This window comes from Chiloscyllium plagiosum, unplaced genomic scaffold (genome assembly GCF_037043375.1).
Source record: "Chiloscyllium plagiosum isolate Xiang-an unplaced genomic scaffold, Cpla_swu_hap1 HiC_scaffold_17, whole genome shotgun sequence".
NCBI lineage: Eukaryota > Metazoa > Chordata > Chondrichthyes > Orectolobiformes > Hemiscylliidae > Chiloscyllium > Chiloscyllium plagiosum.
Genome location: NW_028270155.1, coordinates 63799629 through 63824506, shown reverse-complemented (window position 1 = coordinate 63824506; position 24878 = coordinate 63799629). Strand labels below are relative to the sequence as shown.

Here is a 24878-nt window from a genome sequence, read left to right as displayed (position 1 = left end):
TGATGCAAAGTATTTTTCAACCTCTCTGCCATTTCCTGGTTCTCCTCATTCTCTAAGAGGCTTAGACTTCTCTCTTCCTTTTTATATCTTTAAATAAATTTTTGCTAACCATCTTAAAATAATTTGTAAGTTTACTCTCAGAGATTATTTTCTCCCCCTTTAATATTTTTGGTCATATTTTGTTGGTTTTTAAAGCTGTCCAAATTGTTTGGCTTGCCACTAATCTTTGCCACATTGTACTCGCCTTCCTTCAATTTGATTCGATGCTTAACTTCCCTGGTCAACCATGGTTGGCTTATAATCTTCCTGGGATCCACCTTCCTCACTGGAATATGTCTTTACTGGGAGCCATGAACTATTTTCTTTAAGTTCTGCCATTGTCCTCAACCATCATTGCTGCTAAACCCCTTTCCCAAACCACTGTCTTCATTCCTTTGTAATTACCCTTATTTAAGCTTTGCAGAGTTGTTTCAGACCCACATTTCTCCCTCACAATTTGAATGGTACATTGTACCATATCATGATCATTGTTTCTTAGCTGCTCTTTTACTCTGATGTTATTTATTAAACCTGTCTCATTACATATCACCAGATCCAAAATAGTCTGATCTCTAGTTGGATCTATAACACATTATTCTTGGAAACTGTCCCAAATATTCGATTAACTCATCCTCCTGACTTCTCCCAACAATCTGACTAGCCCAATCTACATTAAGATTAAAATCATGCATGATAAATGTACAGGCTTTGTTATATGCCATCATTATGTCCAGGCCTATTCTCTGTCCCACAATATAGCTCTGGTTAGGAGGCCTATAGACTATTCCTTCTTGTGTCATCTTGTCCTCATGGCTCCCTCTGCCAATCTGACTGACCCAATCTACATAAAGATTAAAATAATCCATGATTTTGGTTTGTATACTTTTACTCTTGTGCTCAGGAACCTGGATTTATAAAAAATGATCATTTACACCACAATTATCCTCATTCCTCTAGAATTAGGATTCCATGTCAGTGTCATGTGTGATCATATGAGTTCAGTGAAAAGTGGAGAAAGCCGCCATTCCCAGCACCGTCTATGGTTCGGTGCCAGATACGAGCATCCAAGTATTTGTTCCGGCCAATGTTGGAGGCGTGCACTGATCCCATTGCAGGGCCACTTCTCCATTGGTCATTACAAAAGTTAGGTTTAACCAGGGGGTCGTTAACGTTGACAATTAGAGAGAGCTCAGACTGTAGTAAAAACAGCAAGTGCCGTCTAAAATGGCTGTGTAAAATGAAGCAGAGATTAATCATAAATGGGCCTGTTATAGCTGGGAAGGATATAATGAGTGGTGTGCTGTAGGATTAGTACTGGGACTCCACTGTATACAATTGACATAAATGACTTGGACAAAAGGACAGAAGGTATGTTTCCCAAAAGATATACAGAGTTACTTCGATTATCCGAAGGCCACGGGCGGGGAGCATTCCATTCGGTGAACCGAATGCCGGATAACATAGATTAGCCATGCATCGGGACCTTGTGATCTTGTTTGGATAATCCAAAATTTGGATAATCGAATGCCAGATAATCGAGGTTCCTCTGTAGATAAGTTAAGTGAGTGGGGAAGATCTGGCAAATGGAATATAATGAAGCAAAACATGAAATTGTCCATTTAGACAGAAAGAATAAAAAAAAGCTTATGATCTAAATGGCGAGAGATTGCAGTGCTCTCGGGTGCAGAGAGATATATGTGTGTCCTAATACAGGAATCATTAAAGGTCAGTGTGTGGGTGCAACAAAATATTAGGAAAGCTAATAGAATGATATAATTTAATGAGAGTGAAATGGAATACAGAAATGAGGAGGTGAGACCACATCTGGAATACTCTGTGGAGTATTGCTCACCTTATTTAAGGAAAGATGGAAATAAATGGGAAGCAGTTCAGGGAAGGTTTACCAGACTAACACCTGGAATAGAAAGGTTGACTTATGAGGAAAGGTTGGACAGACTATGTTTGTATCCATTAGAGTTGAACAGAGTATGAGATGACATGGTTGAAATATATAAGATTCTAAACGGCTTTGACTTGGTGGATGTCGAAAGGATGTTTCCTCATCTTGAAGAAACTACAATGAGGGGTCATTGTGTACGACTCGGGGCTTGAGAAATGGAGAGGAAGCAAAGTATATTTTTCTCAGAGAGTCTTCTTGAAAAGGTGGTAGAAGCAGAGGCCTTGAATATTTTGATGTCAGAATTAGCTAAATTCTTGTTAAAGCAAGAGGTGAAAGGTTATTAATGGGAGTGAAAAATGGATTTGAGTCACAGTTTTTTACATTTACAGTGTAAAACAGTAATAACATTCTAAAAATAATCAAGAGGTGAAACATTGAGGCTGGGGAGGAAATAAATCAGCAGAGACAAAGTATTAAGGAAACGAATAGGGATAAAGGTTCCCAGGACCTGATTGGCTGCTTCCTAGGATATTAAAGGAGGTAGCTACAGAGATACTGGATGTGGTAGCGGTAACCTTCAAAGAATCGTTAGATTCTGGAAAATTCCCAGAGGATTGGAAAACTGCCTGCCTCACACACTCATTCAAAATGTGGACCAAGTTAAACATCACACAACATCAGGTTATCGTCCAACAGGTTTACTTGGGATCACGAGATTTCGAAGTGCTGCTCCTTCATCAGGTGGTTGTGGAGAATAAGACCACTCCTAAAAGATGTTGGAGAGTTGAGATAAGGGGAATATTTGTCAGGATGACAGCCTCTAACTCACAGAATGTCACAGGGATCAGTGCTGGAGCCAGTGGAATGGCTTCCTCTGCACTATAAGAATTCTGTGATTCTGTATGGAGGGATATCCTTATGATGAGAGGTTGAGTAGGTTTGGCCTGTACTCGTTGAAGTCTCACAAAATGAGAGAGATGACCTTCTTGAAACATTTAAGGTTCTTTGAGGATTTGACACTCCCTAGATGCTGAGAGTTATTTCTCTTTGTGGGAGAGTTTACAGGTAGGGGACATAATCTCAGAGGAAGGGATCACTCATTTAAGACAGAAATGATGAAGAATATCTTTTCTCAGAGGGCACTGGTTCTGTGGAACTCTTTACAGCAAAGGGCTGTGGAGACTGGACCATAAAGTGTATTCAAAACTGAGGTAGACAGATTTTTAATCAGTGACAGAGTTAAGGGTTATTGGAAAATAAGTAAGAAAGTGGAAGTGAGAATGATCAGATCAGTCACGAACTTATTGAATTGCAGAACCTTTGATGGGCCGAATGGTCTACTTCTACTCCTTATGATCTTATTAAATTGTGGAACAGGCCCAAAGGCCTGTATGGCCTGCTCCATGTCTATCTGTTTATATGTGTCCCTGCCTGCTAGGCCACAATGTTTAGCAGGTACATCTGGAACCTCCACCAGACTGGGAAGGCTGAATAGGGCCCCAGTGAGAGCTGTATTAAAGCTTCAATTTTAAATGTTTGGATTTTTTTCCAGTTGTCCAAACCTTGATCTCAGCCTGAGCCCCTGGTTAGCCCCCAGTTCTACTCCTGTTAATGTGGGATTCCCCTCCAATCCGGGGTAGTTAGAGCAGTTACACAATAGCACCCACTGAAGGGCTAAGACTTGGGAATTCTCACATTTGGAGTCTGCGGACTGATTCTCGATGATAACAATGATAATGTTTTAGTCACCATTGAAGTATTTCAACATTTATCCAAGACCCAGTGGTACTTGGGTACTGATCGAGTACACAGACATTCTGGAATGTTCCCTGACCCCCTTTCAGTTGGTCAAAACTAATTACACTTCTCATTTTCTGAGTTCTGAAGAAAGGTCAAACATTTGAAAATGTTAACTTTCTCATTTCCTTTTCCATTGATGCTGCTGGACATGTTAAATAATTCCTTTTGTGTTTATCCTTGGCAGATTGTTGGGCTTTTTATTGTTTGAGACACAGTGTGACACTCTGTTGTAAAACAGTGTCACCTGAAATATCAGGGCAATGGGTATTTTCTCATCTCTATTTCTAATTAATTTATGCACTAAAAATAGATAAACCTTGCTTATTTCACTGAACACTTACTAGAACGACTGACAACAAATTGGAAATAAAAACCTCTATAAAATATTTATGGTATGAACTTTTACTTTCAGATGATCTGTTTCAATATTTTTATCATATTTCTTTCCAGGACATTTTTGCCTTTGTACCAAGTGCTGACCCATTTAAATTTACAACACAGAGTAACCTTTCCAATCATGTCAATGTCACTCCCCCAGTGACAGGCAGAGCCTGTGAAACACCCCCGGTAAGGTCCAATTATTATTCAGTATCTCCATTCTGTTATTTATAAACATTTATTTGATTGAAAACTTATCTGATGCTGTAAATTTCCACTTTAGGAATCAAGCATCAGCACACCCTCTTCAGCAGGTAATTAAATGATTTTATAAATATATTATTCTGATCTGGACAATGTACATCTCAAGTTAAATCAGTTTACATCAACAACTTACAATTTTCTTAAGCAATGAGGTTGCCATTAAGGACCCTTTCTGTGATATTTCAGGGTACTGTACATGACTGTTGTGTGATAGACGCCCTTTGCTATCACACATTGAGGTCTGCGGCAGTTGGACCTCTGTGAGACAGTTCCATCAGAAATTTAAACTCAGCTCAATTGTATGTCCATTGACGGAAATACTGGCAAAAATCCCATTACATATGAGTACTTTAAACTTAAAAAAAAGAATATGGCAGATCCGACCTTGGCCTAATCTTCACTTTCCCGCCCAATCACTGTAAACCTCAACTCCCTCGTGGATTAATAATCCAGCAGCAAGGTCTCAGCTGTTTGACAATTCAAATCCAACTGCTCATCAAGAGTGTCTGCTTTGGTGAGGATCTCATCGTAACCAACCTGGAGTATAGTAAAAGGTTTCCTCATTGGTTACTTACCACACAACTATGGGAAGTACATCTTTCCACCAATGAATCATTTAAAGCATTCGCAGATTATGGATATTGTCAGGAAGACAGACTTTTACATAAATATTCTGTTGCCAGTGATCACAAACCATTCCTTACTAATGGAACTGAATCCCATGACTGGATTAATTAAATACAGTTCTGGCCCTCAATGTAAATATCGGACTAATCGGTGACTCCTTACAGCCTGGGAGGGCCAGAAATGTAGAAGGAACCACTCTCCCTGCCCTGTTGGTGAAGCTGGTGCCATGCACCCAATTAGTGCATCAGTCACTTTATAATGCAGCAATGATTAGTGAGCTGTCTGATGTGTGCAACATGAACAATGGGGTCGTGAAATGATCCTGTTCCAGAAAAATTAAGTACTGTAATTCTCTTTGCTGCTGCTTTATTGGGACAGCATGGCTGCTTGTAGCAGATGGTGGAGGTTTGTCATGGCTTCCTTCAGTTCTCTGCCTGAAGAGAGGTCCAACTCACAGCCCATCAATCTCCACCATGAATGGAGTGAGGAGAAGGGTCTTGAACCCACCCCAGTTAGATTGGAGGACATCTGTGTGCTGGGGGCACCAATCTGATACTCACCAGCCATCCAGCCAACTGAGCTCACTGGCCACTTCAAGGGATCTGAAATGTTGTGGTAACATGTACTGTTAGACACATGTTGAAGCCTGGAACTATTGAGGGTGACGGTCAAAGGTCTAATTCATTTCGATATCTCACCACGGCTGCTCATGCCATCTGCCATTGCCATATGGTAGAAGCATTTAGAAGTGGTCACTAAACTGAAGTCACTGGAAATGCTCAGCAGGTCTGGCAGCATCTATGAAGAGAAATCCGAGTTAACGTTTCAGAACTGAGGAAGGGTCACCAGACCCGTAACGTTAATTCTGATTTTTCTTCATAGATGCTGCCAGACTTGCTGAGATTTTCCAGCAATTTTGTTTTTTGTTTATGAACACCCCATCTTTAACTGTCAAGCCTCGGAGTGAGACCAGAACCTCCAGGTCATGGCCTCATGTGGACATTTCCAACATACGTTACAGGATTGAGCTTTTATGTGGAAGTTTGGATATTGCAGACCATTTTTAACCAATTCTGATAAGCGGTTTAGCAAAATCTGTGGAGTGACATCTTAATTAGCTTCACTTCACAAACAAACCCACAGGAAACAGAATTCTAAAAACTGAATCCCCGTTCACTGAATGAAGATAGGAACCCATCAGTGAATAAAGAGACAATTAGATCCCAAACTATTTCGACTGTGTAAATGAGATATAAAATTGGAAATAAACTCCAGCCTCTGCAGTCTAGAAATCTAGAGTTTAGAAACATGAGTGTTCTAGAAATGTTCTGAGTGGATTTGATTAACTTTAAGCACATTTTAGTCCAATACTTTGTGAGTGGAAATGGGGCATAAGTAACGCAATATTTTTACTGCTTTATAATGTTTTATCGGTGTTTTACGCTGTAGGTGAATATTTATAAGTTTGATGTTCTCCAATTTTGTTTTCTAACATTATTCTTTAATCCAGAAAATTCCAGTATCCAGAGATACCTTGATCCTGAACATTCTGGATTGGAGAGGTTACAGTCTGTCCGTTTCATTATGCTCCATTGTTTCTCTATGACAGAAGGTTCTTCATGTAAATTGGTCCAAATGATCCCTCTGTCAGATTGTGGATTTGCTGTGGTCCCAGTTAATAATTATTCTAATTTTTTGAAATATTTGACAAGTTTGAATCATTGTAAAAGCATAGTAACATAGTGGGAATATTACTGTTTAAATTATTTGTAATGAACTGATTGATGCACCAGTTTGAAACTTTGCTGCTTACAATTTAATTGAAGATTTCACTGATCGATTTGAGTCAAATCTGGAAATTTCTCTCAAACTCATTAACCAGTTAATGAAAGAGCTGAGAAAGGAATTCCACTCTCAGAATAAAACAAAGCGGGTTTACCCCGAGACCATACTGTGGGTGTTTTCCTGTTGGTATTTCGAAGGGCTGGAGCTGATTTGTATTGACCTGATTATTTAATCCTCTCCTTCTCCACTCAGGGCCAACTGAGACTTGTGAACATTTGCAGTGCCAGCTTGATGGAAGTGAACACTGCATGGCTGCAGTTGAAATAGTGAACAAATTCATCCAGAGATTTACCAACCACACTCCTGACACGTAAATAATCATTCTCCCAGAGGGCATTGTCAGCCTCACAACACAGTTCATTTAGATATCATCCCAGTACTATGGGTTTTAACTAGACTCTATGTTCAATAATACTTGGTGCTTTTCGGGCTGTTCCCTCTGTTTGAACCTACTCTGTGCTCGTATCCCAGTCTGAAGGAGGTACCCGAGGCAGTCTTGTTGAAATATCAGAGGTCTCACCTGATGACTGGAGAGAGTCAGCAAGAGACCCATTGTGTCTCTTTAGGACAAATACCAGCCAAACCACATGCCAATCAGGCAGTGGCACGGCGATTGACAGAGCCTTCCTTGGAATCATTACCCTTTGGGTAGCAGTGCCATACAGTGAGAGCTGCTGGCAGTTGATGTGCTCGGCAGTGCCACTGAGGTGGTCATGGATGATGTCAGAAGGATCCTCCCCACCGGCTCCCCCAAATCCCAGGCTCCTGGAGGAGCCACACCACTGGTCAGTAATTAGATTAGATTAAATTACCTAACATTACAGTGTGGAAACGGGCCCTTCGGCCCAACAAGTCCACACTGACCCGCCGAAGCGTAACCCACCCATACCCCTACATTTACCCCTTACCTAACACTACGGGCAATTTAGCATGGCCAATTCACCTGACCTGCACATCTTTGGACTGTGGGAGGAAACCGGAGCACCCGGAGGAAACCCACACAGACACGGGGAGAACGTGCAAACTCCACACAGTCAGTCGCCTGAGGCGGGAATTGAGCCTGGGTCTCCGGTGCTGTTAGGCAGCAGTGCTAACCACTGTGTCACCGTGCCGCCCACTAATGTAGCAGGGATAGTGCTGTGGGAAGTTGCAGGGAAAAAGGGGCCAGGAGGGTAGGAAACAAATGCAGGGGCACCTCTCATCAGCCCATCCCTTCCTTATCTGCTATCCCTCAATTAGTTCCTGATTGCCTCTGATTGAAGGACACCAACACACACTCTCCCCAGAGATGACAAGCAGTCCACACAGTTTGATCAGTCCAGCACGCCACATAGCACCATGCCCACTTGTAGCTGCGTTAATCCCAGCAGAGGTGGAGTGATGAGGCCATCTTGTGATCCATTATTCGCACTTGCAGAATGTTTCAGAGAACACCTCTGGGACACCTGGACCAACCAACCCCAACCACCCCGTGGCTCAACGCTTCAACTCCCCCTCCCACTCCACCAAGGACATGCAGGTCCTTGGACTCCTCCATCGCCAGACCATAGCAACACGACGGTTAGTGGAAGAGCGCCTCATCTTCCACCTAGGAACCCTCCAACCACAAGGGATGAACTCAGATTTCTCCAGTTTCCTCATTTCCCCTCCCCCCACCTTGTCTCAGTCAAATCCCTCAAACTCAGCACCACCTTCCTAACATGCAATCTTCTTCCTGACCTCTCTGCCCCCACCCCACTCCGGCCTATCACACTCACCTTGACCTCCTTCCACCTATCGCATCTCCAACGCCTCTCCCCCAAGTCCCTCCTCCCTACCTTTTATCTTAGCCTGCTGGACACACTTTCCTCATTCCTGAAGAAGGGCTTATGCCCGAAACGTCGACTCTCCTGTTCCTTGGATGCTGCAACACATTTTCAGCACTTAAGGGCCTTGACTATGAGCATGGTGGGGAAGTCTAGCTGCAGCCCAGACCCTAATTCTGGTGAAGATGGGAAGTCAACAGGGTTCAGGTAAAACACCATCCCACCTAATTATTTACCCTCCCTGTCTCCAAGCTTGTGAGAACACCAGTGAGAACAGGATATTCTGCTCTAGCCTCATGCTAGTGTTATCCATGAAAATCCTTTGCCAGAGTGATAAATAGGGGGGCAGAAATTAGGATTTATATTGCTTCTTTTACCATCAGCAAGCTCAGGTAAAATTGGTATCAAATGGAGAAATCTTTCTTGATATAAGGCGTTAAACTTGCACATTTCTGTGTTGCTTCCATGGAATGCTCATTATATTTTGCACACATCCCTATTCTGTTTCACTACATGTGTGGAGCCCAATACACTTCAGGACAAGTGCTGGAAATTATACCTATTCCCAGAAAGGAACTACAGAAAGCAAGCCATTGTCTTGTGAAACCAGCATCCCCAATGTTTGAACCACTCTGGTCTCTTTCCTAACGGCTGGATCGAGCTTGCAAAATAATTTAAGTGTGTTACATGTTACATTGCCATTTAAAAATGTCTGCACAAATGGGACTCAGTGGCCTACTCCTTCTGCGAACTCATGTTAATATTTGTGTATACTCTGAGTAGGGCAGCAGTTGGTACGGAAATCAACATCGCTACAATGGACATTCATCTGGGAGTTTTACCCTTCCATGTTTGTGTGTGTCTCCAACAGAACTCGTGCTGTATGAAGCAGTTTCTCCACAGAGATCAATGTGCATTGTCTGAGAGAATGTTCTCCTGAGAGATGACAAGTTTCCAAACTGGGATCAGTATTGGAACCCTTGTTTTTCCTGACTTATATTAAAATTCTAGATCATGGAGTATAGGGGCCAAGCTTCCAAGTTTGTAGAAGATACAAAACTTCAAGACACTGTAAACTGTGAGGCTAGTAGTGCAGCACCTCAAAAGGACATTGATGGGATGGTAGACTGGACATAGAAGATTCAATGCAAAAAAGTGTGAGGTGATGCACTTTGTTAGAAAGAACATAGAGAGACAGTATGAAACAAAGGCAATTATTCTAAAGAATGTGCAAGAGCAGAGAGACCTGGGGGTACATGTGTGTGAGTCATTAAAGCTGACAGCACAAAGAATAAAGCATCCTTCACTTTATTAACAGAATAATAGAACAGGGAGAGGATGCTGAACCTGTCTCAGACACTGGTGAGTCCTTAGTTGGAGTATTGTGTCAGGTGCTGGGGTACCACACTTTAGATGAATGTTAGAGAGTGTTGAAGAAGTTTCTGAGAATGTTCCAGAGATGAGATCCTTCAGGTATGAAGATTAGATTGAACAGTTGGAATTATTGGTCTCAAGCTGGAGTACTATGTATATTCTGCTTGCGAGTTAACATGAAATTAGACCTTTACACCATTGTGACAAAGCAGCAACTGTTTTATTCCCCATATTGTTCAGTCAGACTAACTCTGAGCCTGTGAGTGTAGGCCAGCTGCCGTCTCTGTTGTATCCAGATGTTAAGCTTGTGCCTAACCTTGAAAAAGGTTCAGTTTGACTTTATGTCTGCAGACCAAGAAGTCACATGGGTCTATCTCTGGGCAGACATAATATGAGGTTACATGAGCTTGTCACCAGGAGGTTTGGAAGAGGTCACACACCCGCTCCAAACTATTACGATTGACCTTGAATTAAAGGAGACAGTGTAAAACATAATATATGTACGTATGAGTCAGGATCAGAAATAGGCTATCTGGCCCCTTGAGCCTGTCCTTGCCATTGAAGATCTTATTGAAGATCATGGGAGTGGGGGGAGGGGTTGCTGTTCTGAATGTAACCTCAACTCCACATTCTGCCTCCTCCTTCCATAACCTTTCACCCCTTACCAAGAATCTATCTACCTCTGACTTAAAAATACTCAAAGTTTCTGTTTCCGCCATCTTTTGAGGAAGAGTGTTCCAAAGATACATGATCCTCTGAGAGAAAACAACTCCCCTTATTTCCATCTTTAAACCCTTTGTTTTTAAACAGTGACCTCTAGTTTTGGGTTCTCCCATAAAGAAAGAACATCATCTCCACATCCTCCACTTCGATTCCTTCCAGGTCTTACATTTCAATCAAGTCCCCTCTTACTTTTCTCAGCTCCAGCATTTACAAGACTAGTTTGTCCAAACCTTTCTCATTAGCCAACATGCCCACTTGGGTCTCTTAAACCTCCTCCTTCATTTCCATCCTTCCTTAAATAAGGGATTAATGTTATACATAGATCCACCGATGTGATCTCACTGGTGCCCTGCATAACTGGAGCACAACCTTCCCACTTTTGTATTCAATCCCTCTCACAATAAACAACTACGTTCTAACAGCATTCCTAAATACTTGCTGTACTTGCATGCTAGATTTCTGTGATTAATTCACTAATAAACCCAGATTGCTGTGTTTCACAAAGGTCTACAATCTCTCCATTTAGAAATGTTTCTGTTTTATTTCTCTAAAACGGGGTAGTTGCAGTTTCCCACATTATACTCCATTCATCAAATCTTCACCCAATTATTTCTCTGTAACCTGTTGTAGCCTCAATCTGTCCTATTCATGACTCTGTATTCTACCTATTTTGGTGTCATCAACAAATTTAGCAATTCTGCCTTAGGTTTCTTCATCCAATTCCTTTATATAAATTATACAAGTTGGAAGCCCCAGCATTGATTCCTGAGGCACATTATTTGTAACACCTTGCCAACCAGAAAAAGGCCTATTTATGCCGCCTTTCTGTTTCCTGTTAATGAGTTAATCTTCGGTCCATATCAATGTGTTATACCCTATACCCTCAGGCTTTATTTTCCTCCCTAACCTTTGACATGGTGCCTTCTGGAAATCAGTGCAGTATATCCACCTTTTCCACAGCACATGTTACTTCTTCAAAGAGCTCTAGTAAATTAATTCATTTTGTTATGGTTTCCCTTTCACACAGCCTTGTTGACTCTGCCTAATTATTTTCAATTTTTTTAAGTGCTCTATGATAATATCTTTGATCATAGCTTCTAATATTTTCGCTCTGACAGATTTTGAATAAAGGAATTGCATTAATTATCTTCCACTGGAACAGATATTTCCCCAAATCCAGCAAACTGTGCAATATGAGAAACTACATATCTACTTTCACTCGCCACCACTTTTAAGTCACTTGGATGGAGTCCATCCGGACCAGAGAAACTTGTCAGCACAAAGCTCCAACAGTTTGCTCAACAGCATTTCCCTCATGATTGTAAATTTCTTTCCATCTGTGGCCTATTATCCTGCCCTTTTAGGTCTTGCTGTCATCACAAGATTGAAAAGATCTTCTGAGTAATACAGTGGTTAATATTCGAAGATTATTCTAATATGAGTGTTTGAGGGAGAGTTGAGCTAATTAAACACAAAGAAAGGCAATGCTGCAACAGACACAAAGATCTGGTTTCCAGTGGAGTCCTGGAGACTCCTATACCCATTAAAATGGTGGACACGACCCAGATGTGAAACTGTTGGATGCATTTCTGACAGATTCCATTTTCACTGGAAGGGAAAAGATAGCAGCATATGATTCAAACATGAAGGAAACCTAAAATTAGCAGGCCCCTTTAAACTCAGTGTTAAGTTCAAACAGACTCATTTTTGCCTTAGCCAGGATCTTAATCTACGATGTGAGGTCACAGTTTGTTTCCGAGGAGACTGAAATGCTCTTGAGGGACGGATAATGTCCATAAAACTGTAATGATGTGAAGTGATTTAATTTTCCAACCAGGTAGAAGATCTTAATGTATAGGTTGTCTTTGTCATTGAGAATTGAAAACTGTTCTAACAATTACATTTTCCAAGGGCTATCACTATGTCACCATGAAATTCCCTAACATGTACTTTGCATTTCGAAAATGAAATTCCATGAAAGATATTGACATTTTGTGAAGTTAGTATTTTGCATGTCTTTCCACAGCAATGTGACCATTGCAAGAGGGAAAACGGAACATAAATCAAGGCTTCAATATCAGTTTCAGAAAATTGAATGGAAAAAATAATGGGACTTGGTTTAGTTAAATTCCCAACCTCTGATGTTTCCTCCTATAGGTATTGAAGCAGTCAGTGCATCATAATTTCAAGTCTACCTTGTTTTGAGAATTGTGCATTGGATTGGAAATTTACTAATTATTTAAGATAGGAAAAAGAGGGAAACCAGTTGCAACACCTCCTGTCAGTTTAACATTGTTTGTGGGAAAAGTACATGCATCTGATGTTAGGGCTAAAGTGACAGACTAGGAGGGTAGATCATCCAATTTAGAGTCCAATAATATTGAAGGGGTACATAGTTCTTGAAGACTGATGACTTACTCCAGACTGAATTTGTTGGTTGTGTTAATTTCAGCATCGATGTGGCTTAAAGATGTCGATTGATGGTTTATCCATTTTGTGTGGAGACAGCAGCGATAGGTTGAGTTCTTTTTACAACCTTGGTCTGTGGCAGGTGGATAGTCAAGATCAGCTGACAGGGTTCAAAACTTGCAAACTGGATAGAGAGAAAGCGACAACAAGGAGAACCCACTCCTGCTTTTCATTCTTCAGTGTCTCAGATGTTTGCCCAGTAAGGCAGCTGCTTAAACATATAAAGAGGTTTGTTGTCACATGGCATTGTCTGTCCAATTGCCCAGTTACCCAAGTGTGACACTGGTAAGTACAGTCCAGCTAGAACTTGATTCAATCATGGCTGGGAATTCCTCTCTTAGCCAGAATCCCATTGTCCAAATGATTAGTCCTTGAATTATTGAATCATAGAATATCAGAGGACAGAAGGAGGCCCTTTGATCCATTTGGTCTGTACTGGCTCCTGAAAGCACTCCCCAGCCAGTCCCAGTCTCTAGCCCTATCTCTGTACCCCTGTAATCCATTACTTTCAAATATATATCCAGTTCTCTTTTGGAAGCTGAAATGGAATCTGACTCCATCCCTCTCCCTGGCAGCACGTTCCAAATCTTAGCGACTCTCTGAGGAAAGAAGTTTCTCCTCATTTCACTCCCAGCTCTCTTGCTGGCAATCCTGAAATTTCTGGTAAATCTCCTTTACACTTGCTCCAGGGCTTTAACATCCTTCCTTAAATAAGGTGCCTGGAACTGAATACAATGCTTCAAATGTGGTCTGACCAATGATTTACAGAGGTATGGCATCACCTCCCTGCTTTTATACATTTGGCTCCTATATAAACCCAAGGATCCTATACGCTTTCTCAATAACTGTTTCAAACTGTCTGACCACCTTCAGAGAATCATCCACATGACCCCTGAGTTCCCTCTGCTCCTGTACCTCCCCTCAGGGTGGTACCATTGAGCCTGGATTCTGTATCGTGATTCTTCTACCAAAATGTATCACCTCAAATTTCTCTGCTTTGAAATTCATCTGCCAGGTGTCTGCCTATTTGGTCACCTTGTCAATGTCCCTCTGAAGTCCCTCAGTATCCTCTTCCCAATTCACTATTCTCCTGAGCTTAGTGTTATCTGCAAAGTTAGAGATTTTACCCTTAACACCCAACTTCAAATCATTTGTATGAATCAGAAAAAGCAAGGGTCCCAACACCAGACCCCAGGGAACAACAGTTTCAACTCATCTCCAGTCTTAGAAATGCTCATCTACACCTACCGTCTGTTTTCGACCTTGTAGCCTTGGTCCCATGCTGCCAAGGACCAATCAATCCTAAACCTTTCTAATTCACGAACCATCCTGCCGTGTGGCACCGGATCAGATGCTTTCTACAAGTCCAAATGTACAGCATCCACAGCACTACCCTCTCCACTGCCTGTTTCACCTCAACAAAGAACTCAATTAAGTTTGTCAGATACTGCTGAAACTTGACAAAACCGTGTTGACTGTCTATAGGTATATCGTTACCTTATCCCCTGTTATAGCTGCCATCAGATTGCCTCCTATTGATAACAAGCTGACAGGTCTGCAGTTTCCTGGGTTATCCTTTGCCCTTTCTTAAACAATGATGTCACTTTGCAATCCTCCAGTTCCCCAGAACTAAATCTGTGCTCAGAGAGAGCTAAACAATTTCTGTCAAAGACTCACGTATTCTCTCTCAGCAATAAAGGATGCATCCCATCTGGGTCAGGCAACTTCTCTACCTGGAGTGCTGCCAGCCTTTTTGACTGATTTTGATCCTTTGCCAACATAATATCAAACACGATTAATACTATGATCGCTATTTCCCAAATGCTCCCCTACTCTGACATTCTCCACTTGGCCTCCCTTGTTTCCTTGGACCAGATCCAATACTGCTCCCTCTCTGTAGGACTGGGAATGTACTGTTCCACACTGTTCTCCTGCACACTTGTTTACTGACTAGTCTACCCTATGGTAATTGCAATCACCAACGATCACAATCCAACTTGTCTTGAAGATTTCCATAATCTGCCTGCAAATGTTCTTTTCTATTTCCTCCCCATTATTTGGACGTCTATAATAAATATGTAACAAGGTCACCACTCCCTTCCAGTTTCTCACCTCTAACCATACAGATTCCCTCACTGCTACTACATCATATCCCACGAGACAAATCTCTGTTTCCTGTCCCCAGTTTTGTTCACTATACTCCGTACATTTACATACATACAATTTATCCTGCCCTTCCTTGCCCAATGGAAGGCAACCATGTCTTTGTTCACCGTCAACACTCAATCCTTCCCTCACTTCCTTTTCCCTGTTCTCCATCTTCTCTGTTTAGCCCTCTCTGGTACCTCCAAAACTAGGTCCATTAGTTAACCCACATCCCTGCCTTACAAGTTTAAACCCACACTCACTACACTATTTAGTCTCTCAGCCAGGAGATTATTTCCATTTCTGTTTTGGTGAAGCCCATCTCCTATTTCCCAAAAGTGATCCCACTCGTAATAAAATCTAAACCCCTCCCTCCTGCACAAGGCCTCAAGCCACATATTTACCTCCCTGATCTGTCTTTGCCTAAATGGTGAAGCTCATGGCACAGGGAATATTCCTGAGATTCCTGCCCTGGAGGTGCTGCGTTTCAACCTACTCCCTACCTCCAGAAGCTGATCCTGCAAGACCTCCTTGCTATCCCTCCCTGTGTCATTGGCTCCCACGTGAACAGCCATCGGTTTTTCACCCTCCCTACCAGAAGTTTATCCAGCCGTTACATTACATCCCAAATCTGTGCACCCAGAAAGCAGCAGAGCATACGGGACTCACCATCTCATCTGCAAACCAGACTGTCTGTCTATTGCTCGAGTTATTGAGTCACCAACTGCTACCGTCTCCCTAATCTGCCTCTCAGCCCCTCTCTCTTTTCCCAGAGTACCTTCATGCACCATGGTATTGTGGTTTTCCTTCGAGTCATCCATCCCCAATTCAGTCACATTGCTCACTAAATAGGGATCTAAAATGCCAGACCCGTTAGACAACTCCATGGAATCCTGAGTTTCCTGGATCTGCTGTCTCAATTCCTTTCAGTCACTCACTCACCTGCCATCTCTACACTCCTACTGCCTGGCCATCACATTGTGGAGTGACCACTCTTTGGTACGACTGTTCTTTGAGACTGTTCTTCGATACTGGGTCCTCCACAATCCCCTTCTCAGTTGGAGTGAGCGAGCTGTCTTCTCCCAGAGTCCTCCTTGGTCCCTTCTCACGACCGACCTCTGTTAGAAGCTCATTCTCCTGTTGAGCACAGGGACCTCCGCGATCCCCTTCTCAGTTGTGGGAAGTGAGCCAACTGCTCCTAGAGCGCTCCTCGATTGCTTGTCACTGCCTCCACCTCATGGTGTGTCACCAGCCCATTGAGTTTACCTGTTGGATTGTTTGTTGACCTTTGTTCATGCGATAAGGATTGGCACCCATTCACACTCTTTCAAGGCTATTTCTCTTGGTGCAGCCTGGCAGACAGGGTGTTTCCATTTCAATGGTTTAAAATGTAGAATGTACAAGTGATGATGCTTTCTGTGACTGTAATCCTCAGTCAGTGCAATGTGGCTTTTGTCTTTAAAAAGAAATGAAGACATTTCCCAACACGACCTTCCTCCTTGCCTTGGTCCTAACTGGCTGACCCCTTATTCTGTGACTATAACCCTCCCTACCATCCATCTTTCTTAGTTACAAAGTCTTCTGCTTCTACACATCTGGAATACCCTGAATATCTTTCTCTATCTCTCTGTTTTATAATTAATCATGAATAAACCTACTGTGATTGTGTACTTCTATGGAATTACTCAGACAGCCAGATCTCATATCTCAATCATGTAAAACACTTAAATCCTGAAACATTTTAAAAATCATATTGTAGATTTATAGAAGAGGTAAAGTTGTCATAATCTTAGAAGATCACTGACCTACTCCCTCATGGAGAGAGATTACTGGAGGTGATTGAACCTGAAAGTCACCACACTTCAGGTGAGGGGATGGGGTGTTTGAGAAGGAGGGTCAGTAAGGGGATTGAACCCATGGTAATGAAATTACTCTGCAAAACAATCCAACCATCCAGCCAACCAAGCTAACTGACTCCCAGATCTATACATGTATAGATGAAGGTAATTTAGTCACTTTCCTGAATCACATTGGTGATAAACACCACTATCTGTAATCCTACCAAGTGCAGCGAGTGTGCAGTGTCTTCCTACTTTGTTCAGCGCCATCCTGCATTTCCTGAAGCTTCTGATCCTCCCTTCCCTCAGCACTCCCCCATTGCCATTTGCAAAAATCTACTGTCTTGTTGAATAACTGAGCTTCCTGGGAGCTATCCTTTCCCTACTCCGGGCCTCAGAATGATATCTCCTATCAATTACTTAGTTTTTGTTGTGGCTAATGACTGAATAAACCTAATGGGTCTGATAAAGTCACCCAGTGCCTCTGCACAAACTGGTCTGACCCTACCAGATATCTCCAGGCCAATTGATTGGCATCATTCTGTCTTATTTCTTGCGAGTGCTGCATGTTATGCAGAGAACGTAATCAATGAGCATTGTCTGGATGGCATTGTGCAGAACCAGGACACTCTTTGGCCAAGAGCAAACTGCTCAAGGCACTGGGCAGATCCCAGGATGCTAACAGGAAGAAAATGTGTGAAATATTGTAATCAGGAATGCAGCCTCACATTTAGATCCGTACCAAATGAGCAAACAGGTCTGGTTGCACCATGAGGAAGTGCTGTATTTACACTCAAGATAAAGATCCTCATGAGCCGGCTGTATAGCCTCCCCATGGGCTTCAGGCCTCTCTCCTTCACCTCCTTCACCCAGACGGACACTCGAGTGCAGTGTGGGCCTCAGGCCAATGCACTGTGTGAAACTATTTGTCCTGATGCAGCAAGTTATCCCGAGCCCACTGCTGCTGAACTCCAGCCCTCCATTACTGTCGAGGCAGTAACATTCTTCCTTTACCAATCTTATGCAGAGCTTCGATCATCTCAGCTTTGGAAAACAAATTACTGATTGAAGACTGTCAAGTTATTGAAACAGAGAATGTAATATTCTACGTTCAAGATACCGAAGTTGAAAATTTCCCAGGTCTCCAGTTCCCTAATGCAGATACGGTGAGTGTATGTGGAAATCCTCTCGTGTCCCAGTTAGAGTCCTGCTGGCAGGACGAGTGGCTGGAAGTCATGTGTCCCCACTTTCTCTTCATAGTGCAGTCTCTCTTTCTCTGTTATTGCTCCGAGTTTGAACGTGTGACATTCACTTTCTTTCTGTTCCACCTCCACCAAGACCTCTGACCATGCAACACACACACACACACACACATTCACAGACACACAGACACACACACACACACACACACACACATTCACAGACACACACATGCACACACGCACACACACACGCATTCACAGACACGCACACGCACAGACACACAAATACACACACACAGACACACACGCGCACACACACAGACACACACACGCACACACACACACACATTCACACACAGACACACACACATTCACAGACACGCACATGCACACACACAGACACACACACACATGCACAGACACACACACATGCACAGACAAGCGCGGGCACACACACGCACACACGCACATGCGCACACACATACACGCACACACATACATGCACACACATACACGCACACACACGCGCACATTCACACACACACGCACACACACGCACACACACACATTCACACACACATACACACACACACGCACATTCACACACACATACACGCGCACACACACACACACACCATGCACCCAAACACGGACACATATACATAAACAAACACACATGCACATACACAGACATAAATACACACAAACACACTACACAACTGGGTGGAACAGTGGTTAGCACTGCTGCCTCACAGAGCCAGTGACCCAGGGTTGATTCCGGCCTTGGGTGACCGTCTGTCTGTGTGGAGTCTGCACCTTCTTGCCGTGTCTGCGTGAGTTTCCTCCGGGTGTTCCAGGGTCCTCCCACAGTTCAAAAATGTGTGGGTAAGGCAATTGGCCATGCTAAAGCGGGGATGTGATCCAGGGATGTGCAGGATAGGTGGATTGACCATACGGAATGCAGGGTTTCAGGGATAACATAGTGGGATGGATCTGGGTGGGATGCTGTTCGGAGGGTCAGTATGAACTCGATGAGCCAAATGGCCTGCTTGCACACTGTAGGGATTCTATATAACATACAAACAAGTGCATAACAAACAAACACACAATCCTGTGTACATGCTCACACACTTCCCCTCCTATATCTTAACGAAGGGAATGAGTAAGGGCCCCATCCTGGAGCTGATTCAATGACCCCGTTACTTACCGGAAGATTGAGAGGGAACTGAAATTAGTACGGTGGAAATTTGAGTGCAGCATAAAACTGTCGGTTGCTTTGACTCCATTTCATACGGGACAAGTGAGATTAAAATTACCTCAGAAGTTCTCTCTTAAAACATTTAAAATTCCAATTCTGTTTTGAGATGAGTAGAGTTTTGGGAATGAGTTTGAACAGTTTGAGGGTGACCATAATTCTATTTCTGATCTTGTGAGTCGCCTCTATTTTCTGGTCCCACTGTCATTTCTTTGATGGTTGTGCAGGCCCCAGGCTTCTGGTACCATATTGTGAGGTGGAAGATGCTCTGAGTGCTGCTAAAGAACTCTCACAGCGAGTGTTAGAATTTCCACCAAAGGTCAACAGGTTTTTTTAATAGAAAGAAAAAAATTGGATTTATCTGGCATTTCTCAAACCACTTTACAGCCAGTGACGTACTTTCTGAAGTGTGGACACGGTTGTAGGAAACAGGGCAGTGAACTCATGCACAGCAACCTCCTACAAACAGCAATATAACAATGACCAGATTACCTGCTTTTCTGATGTTGATTGAAAGATAACTCCTGAGCTCCTCTTCAAAATGGTGCCATAGGGCCTTTCACATCCAACCAGGCAGGTAGAAGGGACCTCCGTTTAATATCCCATCTGAAAGCCAGCTCCTCCAACAATGCAGCCCCCCCTCAGTACTGCACTGGTGTGTCAGCCTTAATTTTTGTGCTCAAGTCCTAAAGTGGGACAAAAGGCCAAAAGTTTGAAACTTCTTCAGCATGTTACTCCTAAAGGGAAGAGCGAAATGGCATTGCAGATTCTTGTCAGTTAACCAAATGTATTATTTCTATTGAATGTAAAACCCAGGAGAATATCTCTGCCTTTGACCCAGCGATTGGGATCAGTCTGCCACCAACTCTCCTGGACAACATCAACATTACAACGAAAACGATACGGAGTAAAGTAATATTATTCAGGGATGCAAGACTGTTCCAGGTAATTAATCACTTTCCCAAGTGTGTAATGAGCTGTTGGATTTTATCAAAAGTTACTAAAATAATAGACCTTTCTCCCTGTTGCTTATTGAGCATTTTATCGGAGACGAGAGTTTTTGTTCTTGTTGAGCATTATTTAAACAGTTGTTGAACTCTTGCTGAGGTAAATTGATGCTTTGAGCAGATATTTCTTTGTGTGTTTGATAAGTACATCATCCTGAATGTGAGAGTTTCCAAGGCCATACCGAGTAACATGAGCAGAGGACACCAGGGTGGGGGAGGAATGGAATAAAAATGACCATATTTGGTTAAAAACCTAATCATCAAATATTTGTGCTTCAAGCTAACATCAGTCACTTTGTTGTACATCACTACACAAAAACAAGTGACCAGTGTGTTAGTGTGACAGTAAACACTGTGGTACAGTGGTAGTGTCCCTACCTCTAAGCCAGAAAACCTGGTTTCAAGTTCCACCTGTTCCAGAGGTTTGTGATAACATCTCAAAAGAAAGCACCGAAATGTTACCTTTCTGATGGACAACAGCAAGGGACAGATTCAAGCTTTAGGTTTCCTTCAGGTTCAACAATAACAGATTGCATTTAAATAGCAATCTGCCAAGATGCTGCACAGTGGTGTGATCCACCAAGAATGATCCAGGGTATCCTCTCAGGTACGTGACAGCCCTCCAAGCATGATCCAGGGTATCCTCTCAGGTACGTGACAGCCCTCCAAGCATGATCCAGGGTATCCTCTCAGGTAAGTAACAGCCCTCCAAGCACGATCCAGTGTATCCTCTCAGGTACGTAACAGCCCTCCAAGCACGATCCAGTGTATCCTCTCAGGTACGAAACAGCCCTCCAAGCATGATCCAGGGTATCCTCTCAGGTACGTGACAGCCCTCCAAGCATGATCCAGGGTATCCTCTCAGGTACGTAACAGCCCTCCAAGCACGATCCAGTGTATCCTCTCAGGTACGTAACAGCCCTCCAAGCACGATCCAGTGTATCCTCTCAGGTACGTAACAGCCCTCCAAGCATGATCCAGGGTATCCTCTCAGGTACGTAACAGCCCACCAAGCATGATCCAGGGTATCCTCTCAGGTACGTAACAGCCCTCCAAGCATGATCCAGGGTATCCTCTCAGGTATGTAACAGCCCTCCAAGCATGATCCAGGATATCCTCTCAGGTATGTAACAGCCCTCCAAGCATGATCCAGGGTATCCTCTCAGGTATGTAACAGCCCTCCAAGCATGATCCAGTGTATCCTCTCAGGGACGTAACAGTCCGCCAAGAATGATCCAGGGTATTCTCTCAGGGACGTAACAGCCCTCCAAGCATGATCCAGTGTATCCTCTCAGGGACGTAACAGCCCTCCAAGAATGATCCAGGGTATCCTCTCAGGTACGTGACAGCCCTCCAAGCATGATCCAGGGTATCCTCTCAGGTATGTAACAGCCCTCCAAGCATGATCCAGGGTATCCTCTCAGGTACGTAACAGCCCACCAAGCATGATCCAGGGTATCCTCTCAGGTACGTAACAGCCCTCCAAGCATGATCCAGGGTATCCTCTCAGGTATGTAACAGCCCTCCAAGCATGATCCAGGATATCCTCTCAGGTATGTAACAGCCCTCCAAGCATGATCCAGGGTATCCTCTCAGGTATGTAACAGCCCTCCAAGCATGATCCAGTGTATCCTCTCAGGGACGTAACAGTCCGCCAAGAATGATCCAGGGTATTCTCTCAGGGACGTAACAGCCCTCCAAGCATGATCCAGGGTATCCTCTCAGGGACGTAACAGCCCTCCAAGAATGATCCAGGGTATCCTCTCAGGGACGTAACAGTCCGCCAAGACTGATCCAGTGTATCCTCTCAGGTACGTAACAGCCCACCAAGAATGACCCAGGGTGTCCTCTCAGGTATGTAAGAGCCCCTTCATGTTCTTGAAGATGAGAGTGCTCCAAAGTACAGGGAATTCTTACTGATCGAGTCTCCCACTTTAGTGTGATCATCAGTGATGGTCATTGTCAGAGAGCGTGGAGTGAGGCCTGGTGTGAGGATCATGGAAACAGTTTGTATCATAACTGCAGAGACAGTATGGGTTTACTGATGGACGCAGGTACAGGGATTGTGATGTCCAATTAATCCATGCCTGTTGATTGAGGTGGAGACAGGATATCAGTTTTGTGCTACCTCATTTCCATTGTTGCTACATACAACCACTGCCCCGGGGCTGATCATTGGCGAAACAGATCAGTAAAGGCTTCAGTATCATGTGTGTCAAACATCGTCTAAAGCCAGTGTCCACTTCGAGATGGGGAGATGCTCTTTGGCTGCAGATGGTGCTGAGACCATTCAAACATCAGGGTTGTGGAACAGCCAACAGTGCTGATCCTCGGGGACAGCATGGATCAGACTTTCAGATATGCACCGCAAATCTTATTGGAAGAGGTATTGAAAAGAAGAGACGTAATGAATAGGAGAGGTGCACGGTGTACTCAGAATCCCTCAGTCACATCTCGAGTCATCAGAGATCCACCACCCACTGACACACAATAACCATCAGTAAAGACACTGCCTTAACGCACACACGTTTTCCCTCATCCACACACTCTTCACACTTTTATAATACCCACAACTTTGACACACTGCCAGCTATTCAACCAGAACAGCTGCATCAGCATTGCATGTTACTCACGGACACACTCACTTCATTCTTGCAGGACAGGGTGGGTCACAGATGAGGAGGCAGGAAGTGGGGGGAGAGGCCCCTGTGTGTTTCAGCTGCTCTGGAGGAGACAGCATCAGCCATTGTGTTGGTTTTTACTCTTGCTTTGTGGGGAAAGTAAACAATGTGACGGTCAGTGACAGAGAACCAATAAGGAATCGCTGACTTGGAAGTGGAGTTAAAATTCTAGGTACAAAAACAGAAGTTGCTGGAAAAGCTCAGCAGGTCTGGCAACATCTGCAGAGAGAAATCAGAGTTAATGTTTCTGGAAACCGGACCCGAAGCGTTACGTCTGATTTCCCTTCACAGATGCTGCCAGACCTGCTGAACTTTCTCTGTTTTTGTTTCTGATTTACAGCATCTGCAGTTCTTTCGGTTTTTATTTTGAAATTCTTGGTATTGCTTGTGAATGATGTGTTCACATCCAGCCTGAACAGAAAGGGGCTGCCTCATTCCAGATATCGTTTTTGTTCTTCCACTTCTCCCTTCCCATTCTTACACCTGTTCCTCAGCTTCTCAACTCAGAGGGGACAGCGAAAGCCTCATGATGACGTTGGATCACTATAAACCCAGCGGCCGCCTTCTGTAGTCTGGTCTATCAGAGTCTCTGTCTGAGCTTGTTACAGGAGTCTATTGTGTGATCTTGTGTTCAGGCATTCTCATTATAACAAACATACTGCAGACCAGGACAAATCCTGACACCTGCTCAGCTGGAGATGACTGGGCTCTTCCAGAACAGTTCAGGACATTGCTTCAGGACATCAATGGTCTGTTCTAAAGAATGGGAGCATGTCAATGTCATGTGCACATGTGCAAGGTTCCCATCTGGAGTCATGGGCCATATCATGAGGTCATCCTGCTGATCATTGACCAATCTTTGCCTTGCCAGGATAATGGGCACAGCTGGCACAGAGGACTGCCACAGAATGAATGTGTCAGAATTGCTGCCAGGATAAAGGGCATGTACCTGAAAGATACGTTACCTGTGGTCACACAGCAGACCCACATTGAGGGAGTGGAATTACTTTTAGCTCAGGGAAATGGTAAAACGTAAACTGTAATCATACACAAGGCACTGTGTGTGAGCTCATTGACAAACCCGCACTGTGTAAAGGCTGCAATCCAAAGAAATCCTTCAATTTGTTCCACCTTCAAGAGGGACTGGGATGAATTTCATTCCCTTTGAATGGAGAGTCTCTCTCATGCAGGAGTATACTGAAAACTGCAAGCTGTTGCAGCCTCAGGGAAACTCAGAAGCTTAAGAGTTCAGAGCCACAGTCCGATTGATGGCCATTATTAATGGTTCCCTGAAGAAGGGCTCATGCCCGAAACGTCGATTTTCCTGCTCCTTGGATGCTGCCTGAGTTGCTGCGCCTTTCCAGCAACACATTTTCAGCATTATTAATGCTGTCCCTGCTTAGCTCTGAGGTTGCGCTGCAATAGTTGGTAAATTGAGTGAAATAGTCTCAAATTATTTTCATTGCTAACATTCAGGTAGAAATTGCTTCTGAACCAGCCTTAGCTGACATGGTATCTGATTGAAA

The 24878-nt window shown here is 43.4% G+C and overlaps 1 protein-coding gene across 1 annotated transcript in view; it reads left to right on the top strand.

Moving 5' to 3' along the window:
* The window catches only part of LOC148147388 (uncharacterized), a 94320-nt gene extending 84525 nt beyond the window's left edge, over window positions 1-9795 (top strand). The window contains exon 11 of the mRNA XM_087995610.1: window positions 9670-9795. Coding sequence (XP_087851736.1) covers window positions 9670-9795 — 126 coding nt within the window. The remainder of the gene's footprint in view (window positions 1-9669) is intronic.
* The last annotated feature ends 15083 nt before the right edge of the window (window positions 9796-24878 follow it).